The sequence below is a fragment of the Podarcis liolepis genome (genome assembly GCF_965112155.1).
Source record: "Podarcis liolepis genome assembly, chromosome: 5".
NCBI classification, from domain to species: Eukaryota; Metazoa; Chordata; class Lepidosauria; order Squamata; family Lacertidae; genus Podarcis; species Podarcis liolepis.
The window spans coordinates 5,855,933-5,875,827 of record NC_139556.1 but is presented as its reverse complement, the minus strand read 5'-3'; the positions used below and the strand labels follow the sequence as shown (position 1 = coordinate 5,875,827).

General features: G+C 43.3%; 1 protein-coding gene across 2 annotated transcripts in view; it reads left to right on the top strand.

Moving 5' to 3' along the window:
* The window catches only part of SEMA3E (semaphorin 3E), a 184,724-nt gene that overhangs the window by 135,091 nt on the left and 29,738 nt on the right, over nucleotides 1-19,895 (top strand). Inside the window, exons 5-6 of one of the 2 annotated variants that reach the window (XM_083503347.1) lie at nucleotides 10,237-10,330; nucleotides 17,309-17,428. In XM_083503347.1, the coding sequence (XP_083359473.1) occupies nucleotides 10,237-10,330; nucleotides 17,309-17,428 (214 nt within the window). Of the gene's footprint in view, nucleotides 1-10,236; nucleotides 10,331-17,308; nucleotides 17,438-19,895 lie in introns of both variants that reach the window. The other variant, XM_083503346.1, reaches the window with a different exon arrangement.

Below are 19,895 nucleotides of genomic sequence, written 5' to 3'. Positions count from 1 at the left end.
GTTTATCTTTAATAATAAAGATTTCATGACCTAGCACTATTGTTATTCAATAAATTTCAATAGTGAAGAAGATTAAAAACAGATCTTAGGGGAAATGGCTGCAAAGTATTAACTTTCAACATGCTTTTTAGAAAAGGAACAGATGATTCTATGTAGCTTTATATTAACTGATTTTAAATTTTCAATGTGTTTGAAACAATTCAAATTCAGTGTCCCTTTGGCCCAATATGTCATCAGTAGTAAAGTTCTTAATGTGTCTAAACACCACAGAGATCTCCTTATGCTCACCTGTTTGAAAGTCCACACATAATCAATAGCATAAGGAATATTCTTTCAGCAAATATTTCACTGAGAACTTTCTATGTATGGTGTAATAATCTGACCATTTTATATTTGATTTGATTAATCTGATTTGCATCACTTCACATTAAAAGTTCACAAAGTGACTTACTATAGATATAATACAATGAAGCATGTTAAATAATGTGAAGTATCAGTCCTTCAAAAGTTCTTTAAAAGCATAATATGAAAATGTAGGACAAAAACAAATTTCCTGTCTGGTATTTACCCAGATACAAGGTCTGTTTGCAGATACTCCGGGTTCTGGATTAGAAATTTCAAAAATTTCAGTTTCTTAAGTCACTGAATATTCAGTCCAGCACAGATTTACACATATGTTCCATTGATACCTTTGGCCTTAATTACCCAGCTTTGACATAACACGGTTCATATCAACCTCCTTGTTTTCTGTATTCATCCGTTAATGCCCTTCTCTTAGTGCCACCTTTGTCTGAAGTGGAGTGCAGCAAGAGAGGACTTTGTTGGCTATGGAGTACACTGCCCAAGGAGGCTTATGTTGCACCAACATTGTTTTCTTTCAGACACCAGGCATAGCCCTTCCCATTTGCCCAGACTTTTAACATTTTGCTGAAGGTTATTTCATCTGTTGGTTCATGATTCTTGCAATTGTTTCTCTATTAATCCAGGCACACCCACCCACACTTATGAAGGTCGCTATGAAATAAATAAATAGATTTGCCCTCAACTGACCAGTCTCCACCACCTACCTTGCATCTGCTCCCCCATCCTGGCATCAGTTCTGCTGGTTGCCCTTCTCAGCCCTTGCGCTCTGTGGCCAGCTGCCACCACACACACTGCCTCCCTGCAGGCAGGCAAGCTCTAGACAGGCTAAGCTTTCCAAGCTGAGAGTCTCTCTTCCCCTCTGTCTCTCCTTCCCCCATGGGCCCTCCCTATTAAAGTGGGGTGCTCCCCACTTTACGCAATTCCACTTATGCACACAGGGCCCCAGAAGGTAACAGAAGTGAGGGGGACAGGACGCCTGGATATTTGATATTTGGTATTGCTTTAAACTTGCATGTGAGCCATTTTTAACTCACAAAGAAGGGGTGCAAATAAACAAAGACTCTCCTATTGTTAACCATCAGTGGAGAACAGAGGGGAAGGAGCACAGCAAGCTCGGGGGAGGAGGTGGGTGGGCAGGGAGTGTATAAATTTGTGGGGCACTTCTGGTTACCAGTCTATGGTTTGGCAATCGAGTAGCATTACTTTGAACTGCTGGAGTGTGACCTGGTACAGTACATCAACATTACTTAGATGCAGGAGACGTGAAGTATAAGTGAGTTGCAGTTGTAGTGGTATGAGGTACAGAAAGGTGCATTGCTCGAGTTTTCACATCTATGGTCAGCTGTGCTTGTTATATTTAATCCCAAGTGCCGACTCACACAAGAACACCACCCAAAATATTTCTTCTCATGATCATACTCCACACAAAGGTCTCTAAAAGCTTCTTTCCATAGGTCTTTGTCCAGATGCATCCCACAGTTTGTGCAGTACATTTCTGGGTGGCCTCTGTACATCATGAGCTGCAGTTAGTAGACGTTAGAAGTGAGAAATACTTCTTCATTGCATTAGTGCCTCAAGCGCAGTGGGCAAAAGATGGTGGAATAAGGGATAGCCATGCAGCCAGGAAAATTTGCACGCAGAAGAGCTTCTCAGCAACATTCACATGGGAGGGGGATTTGAAACACCCCCTTTTCTCATTTATAGCTACATCAATAATGCATATTCCAATTTTCATGGAGGTGACTGGAAGCATCCCTATTGTGGATCAGTGTCAACATTCCTAATTCCATGGAGCGTCCACTATTTCTCTTATTTGTCTTTGCTAAATTGTCTTTAGCGGTAATATGAAGGCCGTTGTCTCAAAAGAGCAGAGGGGAAATGCAAACAGAATGAAGTTTGCATGGACACAGACTGAGTGGATAGAGAATAGCTAGCTGGATGCAGAACAGGATCGGGGCCAGAGGGTATTTCTGTGTTTGAAGAGCTATCAAGAACAGCTTAGGATAATAATTTTCTCATTAATATTAACATTGCTTATTTCACCAGATGTGAAACCTGTAACAGGAAATGGAGTGGGGGTTTGCATGATAAGAAATTGACATTCAGTTCTGACCTTCTTCGCTCACAAACTACAAATAAATAGATACACGTTGTCTTGATGTGTGTTTTCAAACTTTGCCTTCATTTGCTATTAAAGGGCAATATACTATTTAAGATAGATTACTTACAAATACATCCATGTTTTTGAATGCTGTTGTAAATACTGTATACAGTGGTGCCTCGCAAGACGAAAAGAATCCGTTCTGTGATTCTCTTCGTCTAGTGGTTTTTTCGTCTTGCGAAGCAAGCCCATTGACGGATTAGCCGATTAGCGCTATTAGCGGCTTTTAGCGGCTTATCTGCTGATCGGATCAGCTGATAAGCGGCTTGGCGGCTTAGAAAAAGGGGGGGAGGGGAAAAAACCAGCAGGAACTCGCAAGACATTGTCGTCTTGCAAAGCAAGCCCATAGGAAATTCGTTTTGCAAATGTTAGAAGGATGTTGGATAGAAACTAAGCGGTTTCCAGCTGTAATGCTTTAAGAGATATGAGGGAAAAAACAGGTTTCACAAATGGGTAAAAGTTTTATGGTAAGGATTTGCTGAACTAACAAATCGAACTGGAATACAAAGAAGGGAGGTATGAGGAGGTCCGAGGAAATAAATGTATGGAAGTTATGTTATTGAAAATTAATGTGTGTTTTTAACTGTTTTTTATTTTGTATGTTTATTTTTCTTTTTTCTTGTTATATCTTAAAAACTTTTAATAAATATCTTTTATTAAAAAAAGGAAATTCGTTTTGCGAAGCACCTCCAAAACGGAAAACTCTTTCGTCTAGCAAGTTTTCTGTCTTGCGAGGCATTCGTCTTGCGGGGCACCACTGTATTCTGAAGTATAGGGGGGAAACCAAAGTTACCAGCTTTCCCCTCCATCTGCAGTAATGATGTTAAATCCACGCTACAGAAGCTTTATTGAGGTTGGCTATATCAGCTGAACTCTGACTTGTACACGGTATTTTTAAACCTGAAAAACCACAGGACATGTCAGTAAATCAGCAGAAAATTTAGTGTTTTGTTTAAATCCAAGCACAGGCTCCAAACTGAACTCTTAACTCGGTGACCTCACTAAGCTGAACGTTCCAGCTCTTCATAAAAGGATGGGGAGATGTACTGTATGAACACAAATGATCTAAGGAAAAACATACGGTTAAGAAAGTAACAACTAACTTATTGGGTTGAACCAGTGAGTCTTTTTTATTTCTTGCCTGCTTTTCTTAAAGCAGCCATCACAGTATGGTAAAGTATGTAAATAATAGAAGAATACATTATAAATCAATTGGGGGCGGGGGGAATCAGCCGCTCAAAACCTTAAAAATCTCTGGGGTTTTGGCAAACTTTGGAGAGTGAGTCTTATGCTTTGGGGAGCACCCTGAGTTGTTCCTGTCATAAGGGTTGAGTTTATAGGATTATTTCAAAACTGATTTATATGCATTTTCACATCTGTGGAAATTAGGGCGCGAACCAAGTTATTGTGGGTGCAGATACTTGGTCAGAATGTATTAAAGGATCTGGATGTTAAAGTCTGAGTCTCATACGCTCATGCCTGTCTGATATACCGTATTTTTCGCCCTATAGGACGCACTTTTTCCCCTCCAAAAATGAAGGGGAAATCTGGGTGCGTCCTATGGGGCGAATGCAGGCTTTCGCTGAAGCCTGGAGAGCGAGAGGGGTCGGTGTGCACCGACCCCTCTCGCTCTCCAGGCTTCAGGAAGCTCTGCGCAACCCTCGGGAGACCGGCTCCGAGGGTTGCGCAGAGCTGCCTGCAGTCCCCGGCTCAGCACAGCTCTGTGCAGCCATTGGGAGCGGGGCGCTAAGTCCCACCCCGCTCTGGATGGCAGCGCAGAGCTGCCTGCCATCCCGGGATCAGCGCACTTCTCCCCATCGCCAGCCCCACAAGCTCGGGGGACAGCGGGGAGGCAGAGTGTGCCTTCCCACTGTTCCCCGACCTGGTTCTTCCAGCCCCGCACCTGGGGGGGGGAATAAATTTTTTTTTCTTTATTTCCCCCCCCCCCAAAAAACTAGGTGCGTCCTATGGGCCGGAGCATCCTATGGGGCGCAAAATACGGTACATTTTAACTGATTTAATATCGTGTTTTTCTGTTGTAACCTGTCCTGGGATCTTATGGCAAAGGGTGTGTCAGAAATCCAAAACGTGCATTTGTCTCATTTATGCGATAGAAAGGATTAGCTTTAAAATCTTACGTACAACAAAATAATGTCATTGGTCCTAAGAAGAGAGCTCCTTGAATGGGACGTGGTTTCTCTTTATCGTATATCATCTTTTGGCAAGTGCTGCCTTTTGCTGTCATTGATTCATACCCTGTTGCTACGTTACAGAGTAGCTAAGACTTCACGAAACAAATAGTGTGGTGATTTTTATTTTATTTTTAAAATGGCAATGTTAATGCCCGATGAATACTTCTCAGGTTTCTTAAGTCATAGGTGCCATAAATCAAACCTTTTTCTTCCCAGCTACACGGAGACAGAATAATCTCTAGTTCCTCTTCTGTGTTTTCCTCTATGACTCTATCCTAGTCATTGGAAAGAGATGGAGACATGACTAATGGCAGCAAAGTGCTACCTCATATCCTGTAGCGTGACAGTTTTTCTCCTGACATTTCTTTTACAGCACTGTTCTCACAAATGGCAAAGAGTGGCTAAAATTACAGTGCTAGTCCTTGAAACTGATATTAGTAGGGAACCGTTTTCCTTTGAAATTAGCATCATGTGGAACTTGACACACACAAATCACTCGATTCATGGTGAAAAACACCAGCGCTGGATGCTTCGGAGCAGCCAGCACTGTAGGCCACAATGTCCTGAAAGGTTGAGATGGAAAAACTCTACAGGAAAATAAAAAAGTCAATGTTGAAATTTTGCAGACCATTTCCCCAGCGATCCTGTGCATCTGCAAACATTTATGAAGAATATGCTTTGGTTTCTGTCAAATCGGGTAAGATTTACTGAAAAAACACATCTCTCTGTTTCAGTGGAATATAAATTGTGGTCCACCTTAACGTGGAAGGGTACCTTGAAGAATGTAAACCACATTATTCAATCAGAAACTGCAGCTGTGCAAACATAGATAACAAAAGACAGTACGAGCACCGCCTAATTTACTTGTTAGGCTTAAGCCAATACACTGAGCATTTTGCACAAGAGAGAATTTTCGTTTACGGTATAAATGGAGAAGATTTGGTTTGGTAAGAGTAAAAACCTAATGTCGGTGAAAATTGTTCAAAACAGTTTTATCAACCCAAATTTTTAGTCTTAAGCAGAACTGTTGTAAACGATGAAAGCAGAATGTGATGTTTAAAACCGGCGGCAATTTAGAAATAGCACAACTTAATTGCCAAGTTAAAAGTAAGTGTTCAAACAACCAGCTATCCCATAAGGGGATTGAACCTGCAACCTTGGTGTTTGTCACCATCATGACCTAACCAACTGAGCTATCCAGATGAAGTCTGAGAATCAATGCTTCTCAAAATACCAAGATCTGTCGTGAGGGAGGGCACTCCAGTACAAGCTCATTAGTGCACCCTCCTAGTTTTGTGTTGTTTTATTATTATTGAATTTCTATACTGCCCTATTCCTGGAGGTATAGAAAGGTACATAGTTTGCTGCTGATTTGACAGGGTGTGGTGCTCCCTGAACTGCTCTTGAAAGGTATTGTACAGGTGCTGGTGACGAGGACCAGCAGTTCCTTTCTGTTGTTAAGAGAGAAGACGCAGGGATGTACCTAGGCCTTTGCTCTTGCAACAAACACAATCTAGCTTTATTCCTGCCGCAGGATACTCCTGCAGAATCTTCTGGCGTAGTTGTAGTTGCCTCAACGAGTGTAAATTGCCATCAACAGGTCTTTCCATTTGGACACATTGTTGGTTTTTGTTAGCCTGACATAAACCTCTTCCTTTCAGCTTATTGATTTGCAAGTTTGAGCTTGGATTTAGATGTTGCCTTGATTTATTCTGAGATGTTATTAGAACCAGGTTCTACCCCCCCCCAACACACATCTTGGGATAGCTTTGATTTATGAGACTGATATTTTGGGCTTGTGTGCACTCCCAGCAAACAGGAGAAGGTTCAAATAATTCAGCTAGTCTTCCATTGATTATTTTCTGCAAAATGTATTTCCAGTATAATAATACAAAAGTATAATATTCCCAGTCTTCACCCTATAAAATTCATTTTTCATTTCTAACTACTAATTTCTGCTTAAGTCTCTTAAAGTCTGGTGGTTTAAAATTTCATGCTGTCATAAAGAGAAAAATAATACGATAGCAATACTCTTTCTTTTCCAGTGGTTGCTTCCCAGATTGATTAAAGCTATCCTTTTCATGGAGTAATACCTGAGCAGCTAATAATTTCAAGGAATTATAGTTTGCATAAGCCATATTTCCATATATAATTTGTGGGGGCTGTCCCCCTAAAAAAAAACCACCAGCATCCAACTAAGGCACACTGTACATAAAACAGCTACTGCTAAAACTATAGAACCACAGTAACCTGACCACTTACATAGGGTTACATTCTGGGGGTAGTGCCTAAAGCTAAAATCCTGTATAGCCAAAACACATTGGGTGCAATGGTGGGTCATGGGCTGCAGGTGGCGCTGTGGTCTAAACCACTGAGCCTCTTGGGCTTGCCGATCAGAAGGTCAGCGGTTCAAATCCCTGCAACGGGGTGAGCTCCGGTTGCTCTGTCCCCCAAACTTGTCACCCCCTTTTAAATTTATATTTTGCCAAGTACATGTGCAGAAGTTGTGGGCATACAGTATTAGTTCTGAGAGTTGAGTGATGGCAGATTAAGTTTCATCTAGTTGTCATCTTGCTTAAAAATATACCAAGCGTTTCCTGAAATGGCTTTTCAAGATTCACCTCTTCTATGAGACTTTGGCCAGAGGTGGGTTTAGGGGAGCACAACTGGTTCAGTCGCTCTGGGCGCAGGACCTTGGGAAGAAGGACCTTGGGAAGAAGAAGAAGAGTTTGGATTTGATATTCCGCTTTATCACTACCCAACGAGTCTCAAAGTGGCTAACAATCTCCTTTCCCTTCCTCCCCCACAACAAGCACTCTGTGAGGTGAGTGGGGCTGAGAGACTTCAAAGAAGTGTGACTAGCCCAAGGTCACCCAGCAGCTGCATGTGGAGGAGCGGGGAATCGAACCCGGTTCCCCAGATTACGAGTCTACCGCTCTTAACCACTACACCACACTGGGAGAGATGCAGCTATGATTTAGAATGGAGTGTGAGAGGCAGGGGGTGCCGGATTTTGGCGTCTCACAGGGTGCCACTGAAATTTCCGACCCCAAGATCCACCGCTGTTTTGGCTTGACCCTCTACAGAATAATCCTATGCAGATATACTCAATATGCAAGTCTCCTTTAGCTCAGTGGGGGACTGACTCTGATACAGTTGTAATTGGCAAGGCAGCAGCTCTTACCTGACCTTTCGTCACAGGCACTGCTAGGGCTTAGTGGGAGAAGGAGGGGCAAGGTGGAGACAAGGTCAGCATGGTGCAAACGCACTAGCAGGAGTACAGGATTGCACTCCTCCTCCTCACCAACTCCTACTGCACTGAGGTAAACATGCATAGAACTGCATAGAACAGAACCTGAGTGTATATATAGCTTCATTTGTACATACTTAGCCCTGCTTTTCATTTCATTTCCTCTTTTATCTACTTCTCTGTGGCGGTTTAGATTGTAAGCTTCTCAAGACAGGGACTTGTCTTCTGTTGTTGTTTTTCTCCTTTGAACAAGTGCGCCATCACCAGCATGCAGATGCTGATGGTTGTTAAATGTCATGTACTGAGTTGAATAGGATCCAAACTGAAGCAGTCTGATTGGTCCTAGAACAATAGGATCCAAATTGCAGCAGTCTGATTGGTCCTAGAACAATAGGATTCAGAATGCAGCAATCTGATTGGTCCTAGAACAATGCAGCAGTATATGATTGGTTGGCAGGAACCACCCAATCATGCTCCAGATATAAGTGAATCCACAACCTGATTGGCTTACAGTAGAATTCCAGAATTAGCCAATCATGTGCAGCCCATTGTGTAAATAATGTATATAAAGCAGATACTTTGAGGGGACTTTCATTCATTCCTCCTCACCACTATGAGCTGAATAAAGAGCATGAAATCACTTTGCGACTCCGAGTATATATCATTAAACATCCGCAAAGTACTGTTTCAGAAATGGACAACTATGACACTTGCGTTACCAGCGATGGGCAAACATGAGGCAAGCCTGTCACCATCCAGTTAAGCTAGTGTTTCTCAAACCTGGGTCTCCAGTTGTTGTTGGACTACAACTTCCATCATCCCTAGCAGGACCAGTGGTCAGGAATGATGGGAGTTGTAGTCCAACAACAGCAGGAGACCCAGGTTTGAAAAAAGATGGATAAGTATTCTTTGCTTCTAAGCATGGTATTTTGGACTGAGGTGGGCAGACCTGAAGATTTTGCTGGACTTGGGAACTTCCATCATCCTTGACCATTCACCACTCAGCCTATTTTATTTCTGTGGATTTTCTGTTGGCTGGATTTCTGTTGGCTGTTGCTCTGATGGTGTTTCCTGCTTGGCAGGGGGTTGGACTCGATGGCCCTTGTGGTCTCTTCCAACTCTATGATTCTATGATTCTATGATTATGCTTTATATTCCATTTCTGAACACTGCTTAAGTATATTTTCTGAATGTACAGCAGCTTATAAATGATACAAAATAAATAACTTACTAAAGGTAAAGGTACCTCTGACTGTTAGGTCCAGTCACAGACGACTCTGGGGTTGCAACACTCATCTCACTCTATAGGCCGAGGAAGGCAGCATTTTGTCCACAGACAGCTTCTGGGTCATGTGGCCAACATGACTAAGCCACTTCTGGCGAACCAGAGCAGCACACAGAAACACCGTTTACCTTTCTGCTGGAGCGGTCCCTATTTATCTACTTGCACTTGACATGCTTTTGAGCTGCTAGGTGGGCAGGAGCAGGGACCGAGCAATGGGAGCTCACCCCGTTGCGGGGATTCGAACCACCGACCTTCTGATCGGCAAGTCCTAGGCTCTGTGGTTTAACCCACAGCGCCACCTGCATCCCTTAACTTACTTACGATGGCCAAAAGGAGGAGGAAGAAGAGAAGCTGGCATAAAGGAGTGGTCTATCATTCTCCAATGCATAACAGTGTTGAATGCACTACTGTGCTAGACATAGGTGCCAATTCCCTGGGACACCTGGATGCGCGATCACCCACAAAATTCCCCATGAAGGGGCTGGGCACCCACAAATTTCGGAGCCAGGGCCATGCATGCCGCATGGCACCCACGGCCCCAGGAACCCACGATTGTGGTACTCATGGTGCTAGAGGTGGACATACATTAATAAGAGAGTGTCTTACATTCACAAGTATCCTACGTTGAGTCTTGTTTGAATGAGTTTCTGTATTACTTACCGGTATTTTATAAAAGTATTTCTATAGCACTTTTCACATGGGGAGGGGGTACCAAAGTTGTGTTTCCACATGGATAAATCAAATCAATCAGATGAATCAAATATACAGGGAGAAAGTCTCATAATGAGCACAGTATGAAAAAGTACCTAGATGTACAATTTCAACATGTGCCTAGTGGCAGAGTATCATCAGCTATCTAAGTGTTTGAACAAAGGCTCGTGATTTAGTTGTTCCTAAGCCACAGCACTGGTACCAAGGTAGCTGCAGCTTCGTTTGTGTAAACCAGAACTTTATATAATGCTTTCTGTACTTCTTCTTTTCAAAGGATCATCTGTTTTATCTAGAAGCACACAGACTGGAGAGGGGACGTGGACGGTGCCCATTTGACCCCAATTCCTCCTTCATCTCCACTTTATTTGGTAATGGCTTGTCGTATGTTATAAAATGTCTTTCTGAGTTTCTTCCCCAACTCTCTTAAGGTGTTGTCACTACAGTATTCTTTTACATGCCTTTGATGTGTCTGTTATACGTGTGCCTACATTTATGTTGCGTTTAATTCTCTTTGTTTCACTAGATCAACCATATAGCCAATGTTCTTCTGTTTTCTTTTGCCAGTTTGATAGGTAGACATGCAATGGTTGCATAATATTAGGGAACTTTTCACTGTATATTAGATTCAAATAAATAAATAAATAATGCCCTCCATATCTGCCATCACAGATCAGGACTCCAATCTGATCTGCTCTAGCCATCACAGCCAATGGCCCAGGATTATGGCAGCTGTAGTGCTAAACACCTGGCCGAAATCGGGTAGGAAAGTTTTGTACAGATGTTGATTTTGAGTAGGGACATAGATCCGCAATAAGCCTGTTGACCCTGGGCCTGATTCCAGAGATCATCTTGCAGGTCAGTAGCCCATGCCTGAATTTTCAGCGCACTACCATCTCTCTCAGTGAAATACTGATGGTTCATGATGGCAGTTTTGCCTTTGTTAATTACCTGTTGGGAAATGATGGGATAGATTTGCTGATGATCACTGTCCAAGTGCAATTCAGGCACCCCAGGCGCTGCCAAACTTTATTGTTTGGTTGTTCAGTTTTTTCTGCTGTATATATCTATGCAGTGTACAAAATACAAACTTTAATACCAACACAAAAACAAACAAACAAATCAATACAGCATAACGAAGCAGCATGTTCACAGAAAGTCACAGCTATACAATATGGGTGGGTCATCTCCAAGTGAAATGAAGGCTTTCTGGAGGAACCAAGTTTCAAGTTTGTGTCCTAAAAGATATGACAGGCAGTGCCAGCTTAATCTCAGCGGGCAAAGAGCTCCATAACTGTTTGGGCACATGGACTAGATACCAAAAAGTGATTTAAGAACAGAAGCCTATTCCTACCTGGATTGGGTTAAACGTAGATAGGACTATAGATTTACCCTCTTGGCACACCTTCCCCCCCAAAATGATATGATAACATGTTGCCATTTTAAAATATCACATGCAGTTCTTATGTTCTTAAAATCCTGTTTGTTTATCATGACTTCAACAGAGATTGATACATGGCAGAGGACAATCCCCGATACTTCATTCTTGGTGATTTTCAGTTCATCAGTTAAAAATACTAGGGACAATCTAGCCAAAACTAAGTATGCCTAAGACCCGAGGAAGCTGCTTACCTTTTCTGTTGAAATAGACAAGATTTCATGGTTGCGCTGTTACCTGGGAGTAAACCCCATTCAGTTTAGTGAGATTTCCTTTTGAATACACACGTTTTTGCACTGTGTATTCACACAGATTGCACTGTGATTAATTTGCACTGTGATTGCAAAGTGATTAATTTGGATTGGATTTCAGTTCCTCCTTTTTCCCATTGTTTAGGGTTTTTTCTCTTAAATTACCTTCAAAACTTACTTTCTCTTGACCTGGTACTAAGGAAAGAGGCAGCAAGGAACAATTTCATTTCTGAATAAACTCAGAGTAAGTTGTAAATTACAATCAGGAAACAGAACAGACCTTCAACCGCAGATAATGCTACATAAAAATGTTAAATGGTTAGATAAATTCCATAAAGAATTTTTGGACCTAAGTACCCAAAGCAAATGAATTCTCCTGTCTGTTTCCAATAAAGCAAAGCTCTACTTGGTAATAGATCTCATTGGCAGGTTGACAGAGACCACAGAAGTTCTTGAAAGGATAATTTTCTTCAGGCGCGTGGCTTTTGATATGTAGCACACAGTAGTAGCAGCCCTGTTATCTGCGTCTTTTCTAGCCCAGATCTTTTCTGCTGCTGAGACTGAGTTGTGACTTATCCCCAGGACTGGGTAGCAGTGCAAATGCTTTTTATGCAGAAGTGCCCAGATCAACCCCTGACAGTTCCAGCTAAAGGATCTCAAGTAGCAGCAGAAGGAAATATTGGTGTTGGATAATGGTCCATGCTTGGGTGGAGGAGACAGAGCCACCACATGTCACACGCTGCCGGTGAAGCAGCCCTGAGCATGACCTTTATGCTGAAGCTTCTCATTCTGCTCGAACTTGCGTGTCGAGACACCGCAGCCACCTCCTCGTTGGAAATAACTCAGGACACAGATATTAGGTTTATGTTATTGGGCAAATTTTGGCCACAACTTTATTGAAATTATAGAATGTGAGCAGTATTGGCTTAGGCATTGCTTGGACCTGACTATATCTGACTCCTGCCCATTGTGCAGGAAGTCCAGTAAGGGTAAGCCACTGGTAGGGGGAGCCCTGTCGATGCGAACCAACTCAAGCTCCCCCTGGTGTTCCTGTTGGGGTCGTGTCAAGGCCCTAGCCCCCAGCCGGGCTTTGGACCATAGCTGTCAAGTGTCCCTTATTTGAAGGGACAGTCCCTTATTCCAGCGCCATGTCCTGCTGCTGTCCCTTATTGATGGATGTCCCTTAACTGTCCCTTAAATGATGTCCCTTAAATTTCAAAGGAAGCAGCTCCTCTCCCTCCCTCCCTGCCGGCCAGGGAGGAGGGAGGCTCCAACTGTGTTGCTTGGCTGTGTCGCTCACCCAATAAGAAGTCTAAGAACGACTGGGGGTGGAGCTTGCATGCCTTGTGTGTGGCTAGTTAATGCAAGCTGAGGGGGTTTTTGAATGCTGGACGCCATTTTGTTGCACGTGCTGCTGCAAACTTTGCAGTACAAAGCCAGGCCGGGGAGCCATCTTAAGTTAAGGCTGCATAGGCCTTGTGGTGCATGTGATTCAGATTCTATTCAGTTGAACCTCTGGTTACAAAGTTGGTTGGACAGTGTTCTCGAAGCTACCAGCATGAGTTTGACCAGACTGCAGGAGGACAGGAAGACTGGAGTGCCTGGAACAGGTGAGGCTGCAGGTCCCTTATTTTGGCTGCTGGTCCCTTATTTTCAAGGCTGCTGGTCCCTTATTTTCAAATCTGTAAGTTGACAGCTATGCTTTGGACAAGATTAACACCCCCGGATTCCTTTAACGCAATACCCTTAAGCATGGAGGGGCAGGTGATGGCCACACCTCCCCTCCCCCACATAAGGTCAAACAATGCCTAACCGCAACCCTAACAAAGTTGTGACAATTGCTACGAGGTAGGTGAAAACCAAGTGGCCAGTGCCAATTTGCCAAGTGGAAAAATTCCTACCAGGCCCCTCGGACAACCAGGGCGACCAACCGAAGTCCATAGCAAGGTCACTGCCTAACCTGCAAAATAGGGAGGGAGGGTGGGTGATTGAGGAAGCGAGCAAAGAGGAAGTTCTCTGGCTCACTCCTCCGTTTAAACAGCCCCGGCCACACCCCGTCACGCTCTGATGTGGCCAGGATCCCCCAAGCAACGGGGGACAAAGTCCCCCGCCCCCTGTGGGGAGTGGGTGGCCACGCGGTCCACCTCAACTCCTCCCCACTGGGAAGTGGAGCGGATTTGAGCAACAGGACAGCTCTTGCGCCTCACCTTATCCCAGGAACCCCCCAGGCTTCTTTGGTCTCAGCTTGTGCCATGTCTCTGAGTAGCACCAGTTCAGAGAAGGGCCCCGTGAAACCAGGGGTGTCAACTCTCCCAGCTAGATCAATTCAGAGATTTATTGAGAGGACCAGTCTTTATAGTTCTATGTATGTACAGGCCATAAAATTCTCCAGTAAACACAAACACACTCCCCACCCCCTGACATATATATAACAATATATATTTTGTATATAACAATACAAAATCAATTCATTTGTATTTCATCTTTGGTGATGGGTCAGGGGAAGAGTAGTTGCAAGAATTGAAAGGCCACAATAACATTCACAATAACATTCAGATGCCACATTTCCAATATGTAGAATCAGCATGAGTGCCCTGAACAACATAAAACTTCCTTACTCTTCAGGACATTTTTGAGAGAGGGGAGGAATAACTCCAGAGAGCTTTTACCTCACACTGAAGCATGATTTCCATGGGTTTTGTTCTGTGGTTTTCCCCACCCTTCTATTTGTCATTAGTTATATATTAAAAATAATACACCCATTTAGGTGCCCTTTCCATATGTATATTTTCCTGACTTAGGGATTTAGACTAGAAGGTAGGATATAAATATTTTAAATAAGTAAGAATGATATGAATAGCATGCTTTGTATGCACAATAACATAAGACGTGTTGTTCTGCCTGGTTCATTATTGTTTCCTACACTGACTGGAAGCCACTTTCTAGGTTTTCATACAGGGAATTTCCCCAACTGTATCTGCAGATGCAGCCGCGAAAAAGATGCTCCATTACTGAGCTGCGACCATTCCCCTCTGCACATGTTTATTAACAAAGAAGACTTACCTGTTCTATAGTTTTAGATCCAGATAGTTTAGTTTGCAATTATGCAATGATGTCTACTTTTACATAGCACATCTAACATTTGACTGCAAACTCTATTCTTGTTCAAACCGTCACTGGGTCAAAAAACTATTCCATGAATGGAAGAACACGTTGGATACAATCCAAAGTATATTTGTGGAATTGAAATGCTACCAATATCCCCTTTTAATTTTTCTTAAATTGCAGTACTTTGTGGACGTGATCCCACCAGATTTATGATTCCGGCAGAAGAATAAGAGTGCTTGCTTCAGCAACTCCCACTGAAATTGGTGGGGAATGTGAAGTGCTTAACTTTAGCTTGATTGCTCCCTTTGCTTCTGACAAGATGTATGTAGTGAAATGCCTAAACTGAGTCTTTTCGGCATCTAGCAACAGCATCTGACACTGAAGTGAGTCTGCAGGCTCTCTCTCGCATGCGACTGCAATCAGTGCTGGCAGCCCAAAGCAGCCATCCTAGGGCTTTAGGTTCTCTCCAGTAAGAAAATAAACACCAGTGTGCAAAGTGACAATGCCTCTACGAATGCTCAAGTTTCCCTTATCTCAGGGCAGAGTGGGAAGACCCTCCACGTAATGAACTGTAAAGCCCTTGGCTCTCAACCAACACGCACTTCCTCTGGGAAATCAAAGTTACCTCACGAATTTAAAACTTAGCTTAAGAATTCGCTTTGTAAGTCATGCATGACCTTCATTCTGCCAAGGATGTCTTAGTCTGAGAAAGGCTGAAAATCACACATGTGTAGAAAATTTCCTTGTGGAAGTTGTACACTACACAGTTTGCATGTAATGCTAAGCCAAACTGTAGCCTCAGCGCAAACATGCAGGCTTACAAAAACACACATGAATGCTTCTTCCAAGGATGCTGATAACATCCCCCCCCCCCTTTTTGCAAGGGTGAGCTGTCATACTGTTTTGGCTACATAAACCCAGGCATCTTGCGAAGTTGGGAGTGATTATTCAGGTGTTTGGAGACTTCAGTTTTCATGCCATCTCAAATACGTAAGGATTCCTTTTTCTCAAGAACTGCTGTGACTTATTTACCATATTTTTCGCTCTATAAGATGCACCAGACCACAAGACACACCTAGTTTTTGGAGGAGGAAAACAAGAAAAAAAATATTCTGAATCTCAGAAGCCAGAACAGCAAGAGGGATCACTGCACAGTGAAAGCAGCAATCCCTCTTGCTGTTCTGGCTTCTGGGATAGCTGCGCAGCCTGCATTCGCTCCATAAGACGCACACACATTTCCCCTTACTTTTTAGGAGGGAAAAAGTGAGTCTTATAGAGCAAAAAATACGGTACTTTATTTGCTAAGGTGTTGTTCCTCTGCGGAACTGATCTCCGCGTGGGTTGGCTCGCACCAGTGAAAGATTTCTGGGTTTGCCATATCTGCTGTACTTTAGCAGAATATTTAGGGTCATTACAGTATTAGGAACGGCAGCATCATTACTTCCAAATCCATCAGTTGCACTGAAATCAGATCCACACTTATTTGTAGACAGCAAGTAAAAGATTGCAAATCCTTCAGAGAGAGGGAAAGTAGTAATAGTGATAAGGATAATAATTAAAAACCATAACAGTATCAGTAAAGTTAGTCAAATATGCTTGCTTATAGCTTTAAAAAAAGGTTGAAAGTATTCAGTTCTTTGTCAGAGGGCAGTAAAATACCTGCACACTTTAATTTAGACTGTCAAAGGGCTAATTTTCTTCCCGTTCTGAAAGGATGGCTTCCTTCTGCTGCTTTTGTGGTATTCGGGTGCCATCCAGTGGCAAATAAATGTAAGACACATTGAGAAAGGGGAAAAACCAAGTACCTTATGAAATCCCCTTTTAAAAAGACAAGCGAGGCAGAAAATGTCATCGGGCAGCCAGTGCCTTGCAGTTCACTCTGGAGCAGAATCTTGAACTCGTAATGTAGAGTACAAGTAATTTAATGCAGGGGGGAAAATTCTAGTCTCGCTCACCATGGTGGGGACGAGGAGATTTGGGAGAAAGGAAAGTGCAGACTTACTGTATTCATGTTTCAAAATGTGTTTTTTAAAGATACATCAGTGATAAAAGATGGAATACCTCAACTTCTTTAAGTGTAGGTTATCCATTGACTTCCTGTTGATGTCTCTGTTTGTATCATGTATAAAACACATTGGGACTTTTATCCCTGCTACTGTAAATTGCCTTAAGCTTTTACGCCAGCTTCATACTTGCGTGGGCACAGCTTTTCCTGTAACGCTTGGGCCTACAAGTTGGGCCTTGACAACAGCATCGGCATCCCTGCGCATGGAAAAACAGAATGCCAGGGAGAAGTCTAGATTGAAACCTCCCTGCTATATTTTGTCATGCCCCCCCCCCCGTCCCTGCCCTGCTTCTACCCCTGACCTCCTCTAGAAGGGCTGTAGAGAAGCACTGAAGTATGCAACTCTTCGCCTGCACCCTGAAATGGTACGATCCAGGAAAATCTGTGTCCACAGGACTGGTCAAACGCCTCACCTGTGATGTAACATGTATGTCGTGTGAGTGTGGCAACCCTCTCTCCACTTACCACGGATGCATCTGACCTTCAGGTGGTGAGTTGTTCGCTGGGCTCTACAGTGACTACTGGGGGCGAGATGCTGCCATCTTCCGCACAATGGGCCGTGCGGCACACATCCGGACTGAGCCAGACGATGAGCGCCTGCTGAAAGGTACAAGGGGTCCGTAAGAAATCTTCGTTGTTTAATAATAGTAATCATAAAAATAAACAATAGTGTTTTGCCCAGATGCACCAGGAGGTTTAAAAGGCTTCAGCGACACAAGGTTCTAGCCTTATCCTCCCTGCAAAGTCCTCTCCAAATCATTGCTAATCCCCTTAGCAGTCAATATTTGCAGCATCAGTGATGATCCCTTGAAAAGATCTCAGGGGAACAGTACTTTGGCTTGAGAGTCCAGATTGGGGAGGGCACTGGAGAGTCCAACTATAAGTTGTGCATTGGGTCCTTTAAAGGTGAAGGGACCCCTGACCATTAGGTCCAGCCGTGGCCGACTCTGGGATTGCGGCACTCATCTCGCTTTATTGGCCGAGGGAGCCGGTGGTCATGTGGCCAGCAGGACTAAGCCACTTCTGGCGAACCAGAGCAGTGCACGGAAACGCTGTTTGCCTTCCCGCCAGAGCGGTACCTATTTATCTACTTGCACTTGACGTGGTTTCGAAGTGCTAGGTTGGCAGGAGCTGGGACCGAGCAACGGGAGCTCACCCCGTCACAGGGATTCGAACCGCCGACCTTCTGATCGGCAAGTCCTAGGCTCTGTGGTTTAACCCACAGTGCCACCTGTGTCCCTATTGGGTCCTTTAGGTTAGCATAAGTATCATGCGTCTGGCCAATTGTGCAATACCAATAGTTCATGCAGACCCAAATTGTTCCCTACTAATTCTACAGAGAAAGGAAACAGAATTTGCACACTCAGTCAGTTGACGAGGACTCCATAGGCAGAGAAAGAATCAGCATGTCCCATCCCCCTGGACCTTTGAGATGCACATTTGTAGACATGATTTGTTTGATCCTTCCCCTGTGAAAGGGATGAGGAAGTCAGACATCTGGTATATGAATGTGCATAACGCCACACTTAATTTGGCTTACGTCAGGTTTGGGAGAAGTTAGACGGGCACAACAGCTCACCTACCATGTATACTTAGGTCCTCATGCTCCTGAGTGTGTGAACTATCTCGCTGTTTGACTTTCTCATTGCCCCGAGCTATTTTGAATGTGCGCTCTGGAAGACTCACTCCCTTGGGTTTCTTAATTTTTGCTTGAGTTGTGAGCGTCATGTAGATTGAGGGCCATGATGGCTGTCAAAGGATCGTCCTGATAGAGCTTTGATGAGTTGAGTTATTCTGATCTATCCCAAGGGTAAACGTCAGTGTTTGGTTTCTCATGGCCAAGTCACATGGTTCCAATTTGACAACAAAAGAGGCGAAATGCTTTCAAATCTGCACATCCCTCTCGCACAGTGTCTTGCTCTCCCCATCCCCACCCCCAGTGGCAAATCAGTCTGCCGCAACAGCTCTGATTCCTGTTTTGTATACAGCCACAGATGGTTGTATCAAATGCATGCCAAGTTTCAGGCTAATATAAATTAAAATAAATGAACCCCAGAGAGTAAGATTGGAAAAGGATCTTAGGGGTTTTTTTGTGTATGTGTGTAAGGAAAAAAATATTGATATGTAAGTTGGAGCTACACAAATATTTTCAAAGCTGATATTCTCCATATGTTCATTCACTTGCATGAAACAGTTTTTAAGTTTGTCTTTTGGTCCCCCTTGAGATCTTGGCTGTTATTGCTTTGCAGTTCCATTCATATTTACTAGAAATATCTATTGCAAAAGTATGTTTGTACTTAAGGCTATCTTCCTGAGGACATAGGCACATTCCAAATATTAGAGCAGTATACTGGAGAGGAAATTTGGCTTCCCCTCTCTGTGGTCATTCATGAATTTGCAATAAATTGAATTGGGTGTGTATAGGATATTAATTTTAGGAAACAAATTAATGTAAGACTACTTTTACAGATGATTTGGGGGTTATGGAATGGGTGTAAGTGAAGGGGAATTTAATTGATTTAGAGCAGGATATACTGGGAAATTAACCGGGGGTAAATGAATTGAAGAGGAACAGATTTGGGGTGATTTAGAGTAGGGTGGAAATTGACAATTTGTCTGGAGTGACTTGAGTGGGAAATTGTTTGGCCTGCCCTCTGTGGAACTGAAGTTTTTAATTTCTTTCTCTTCATATACATTTGGAGATGCAAATATTACTAAAACTTGTGTCTTTGTGCATTTTTGAAGTACCTCCCAGTGCCCCACTTTGTGGCCACATTTAAGCAGGAATTTGGAAGATGCTGGTAAATGCTTCCCTCTTTCTGGTGCCTTTATCTCGCTCCAAAAAGCAGAGAGAATCTCATTGTGGGCTTACCTGCTCACCACTTAAGGCCCCCCGTAGCAATCTATCATGAGCTGCACGGTCAATGCTAATGTGCCAGCATCCTGTGTATGATGTATAGGCCACATTATGGCCAGTCCACATCATTTGTACTCCTTCTAAAATTATTAACCTCAAGCAGCCCTTGCAAATTCATCACCGCAGTTGAAGGCGCAATGACTGCGTTGCCCTGCAG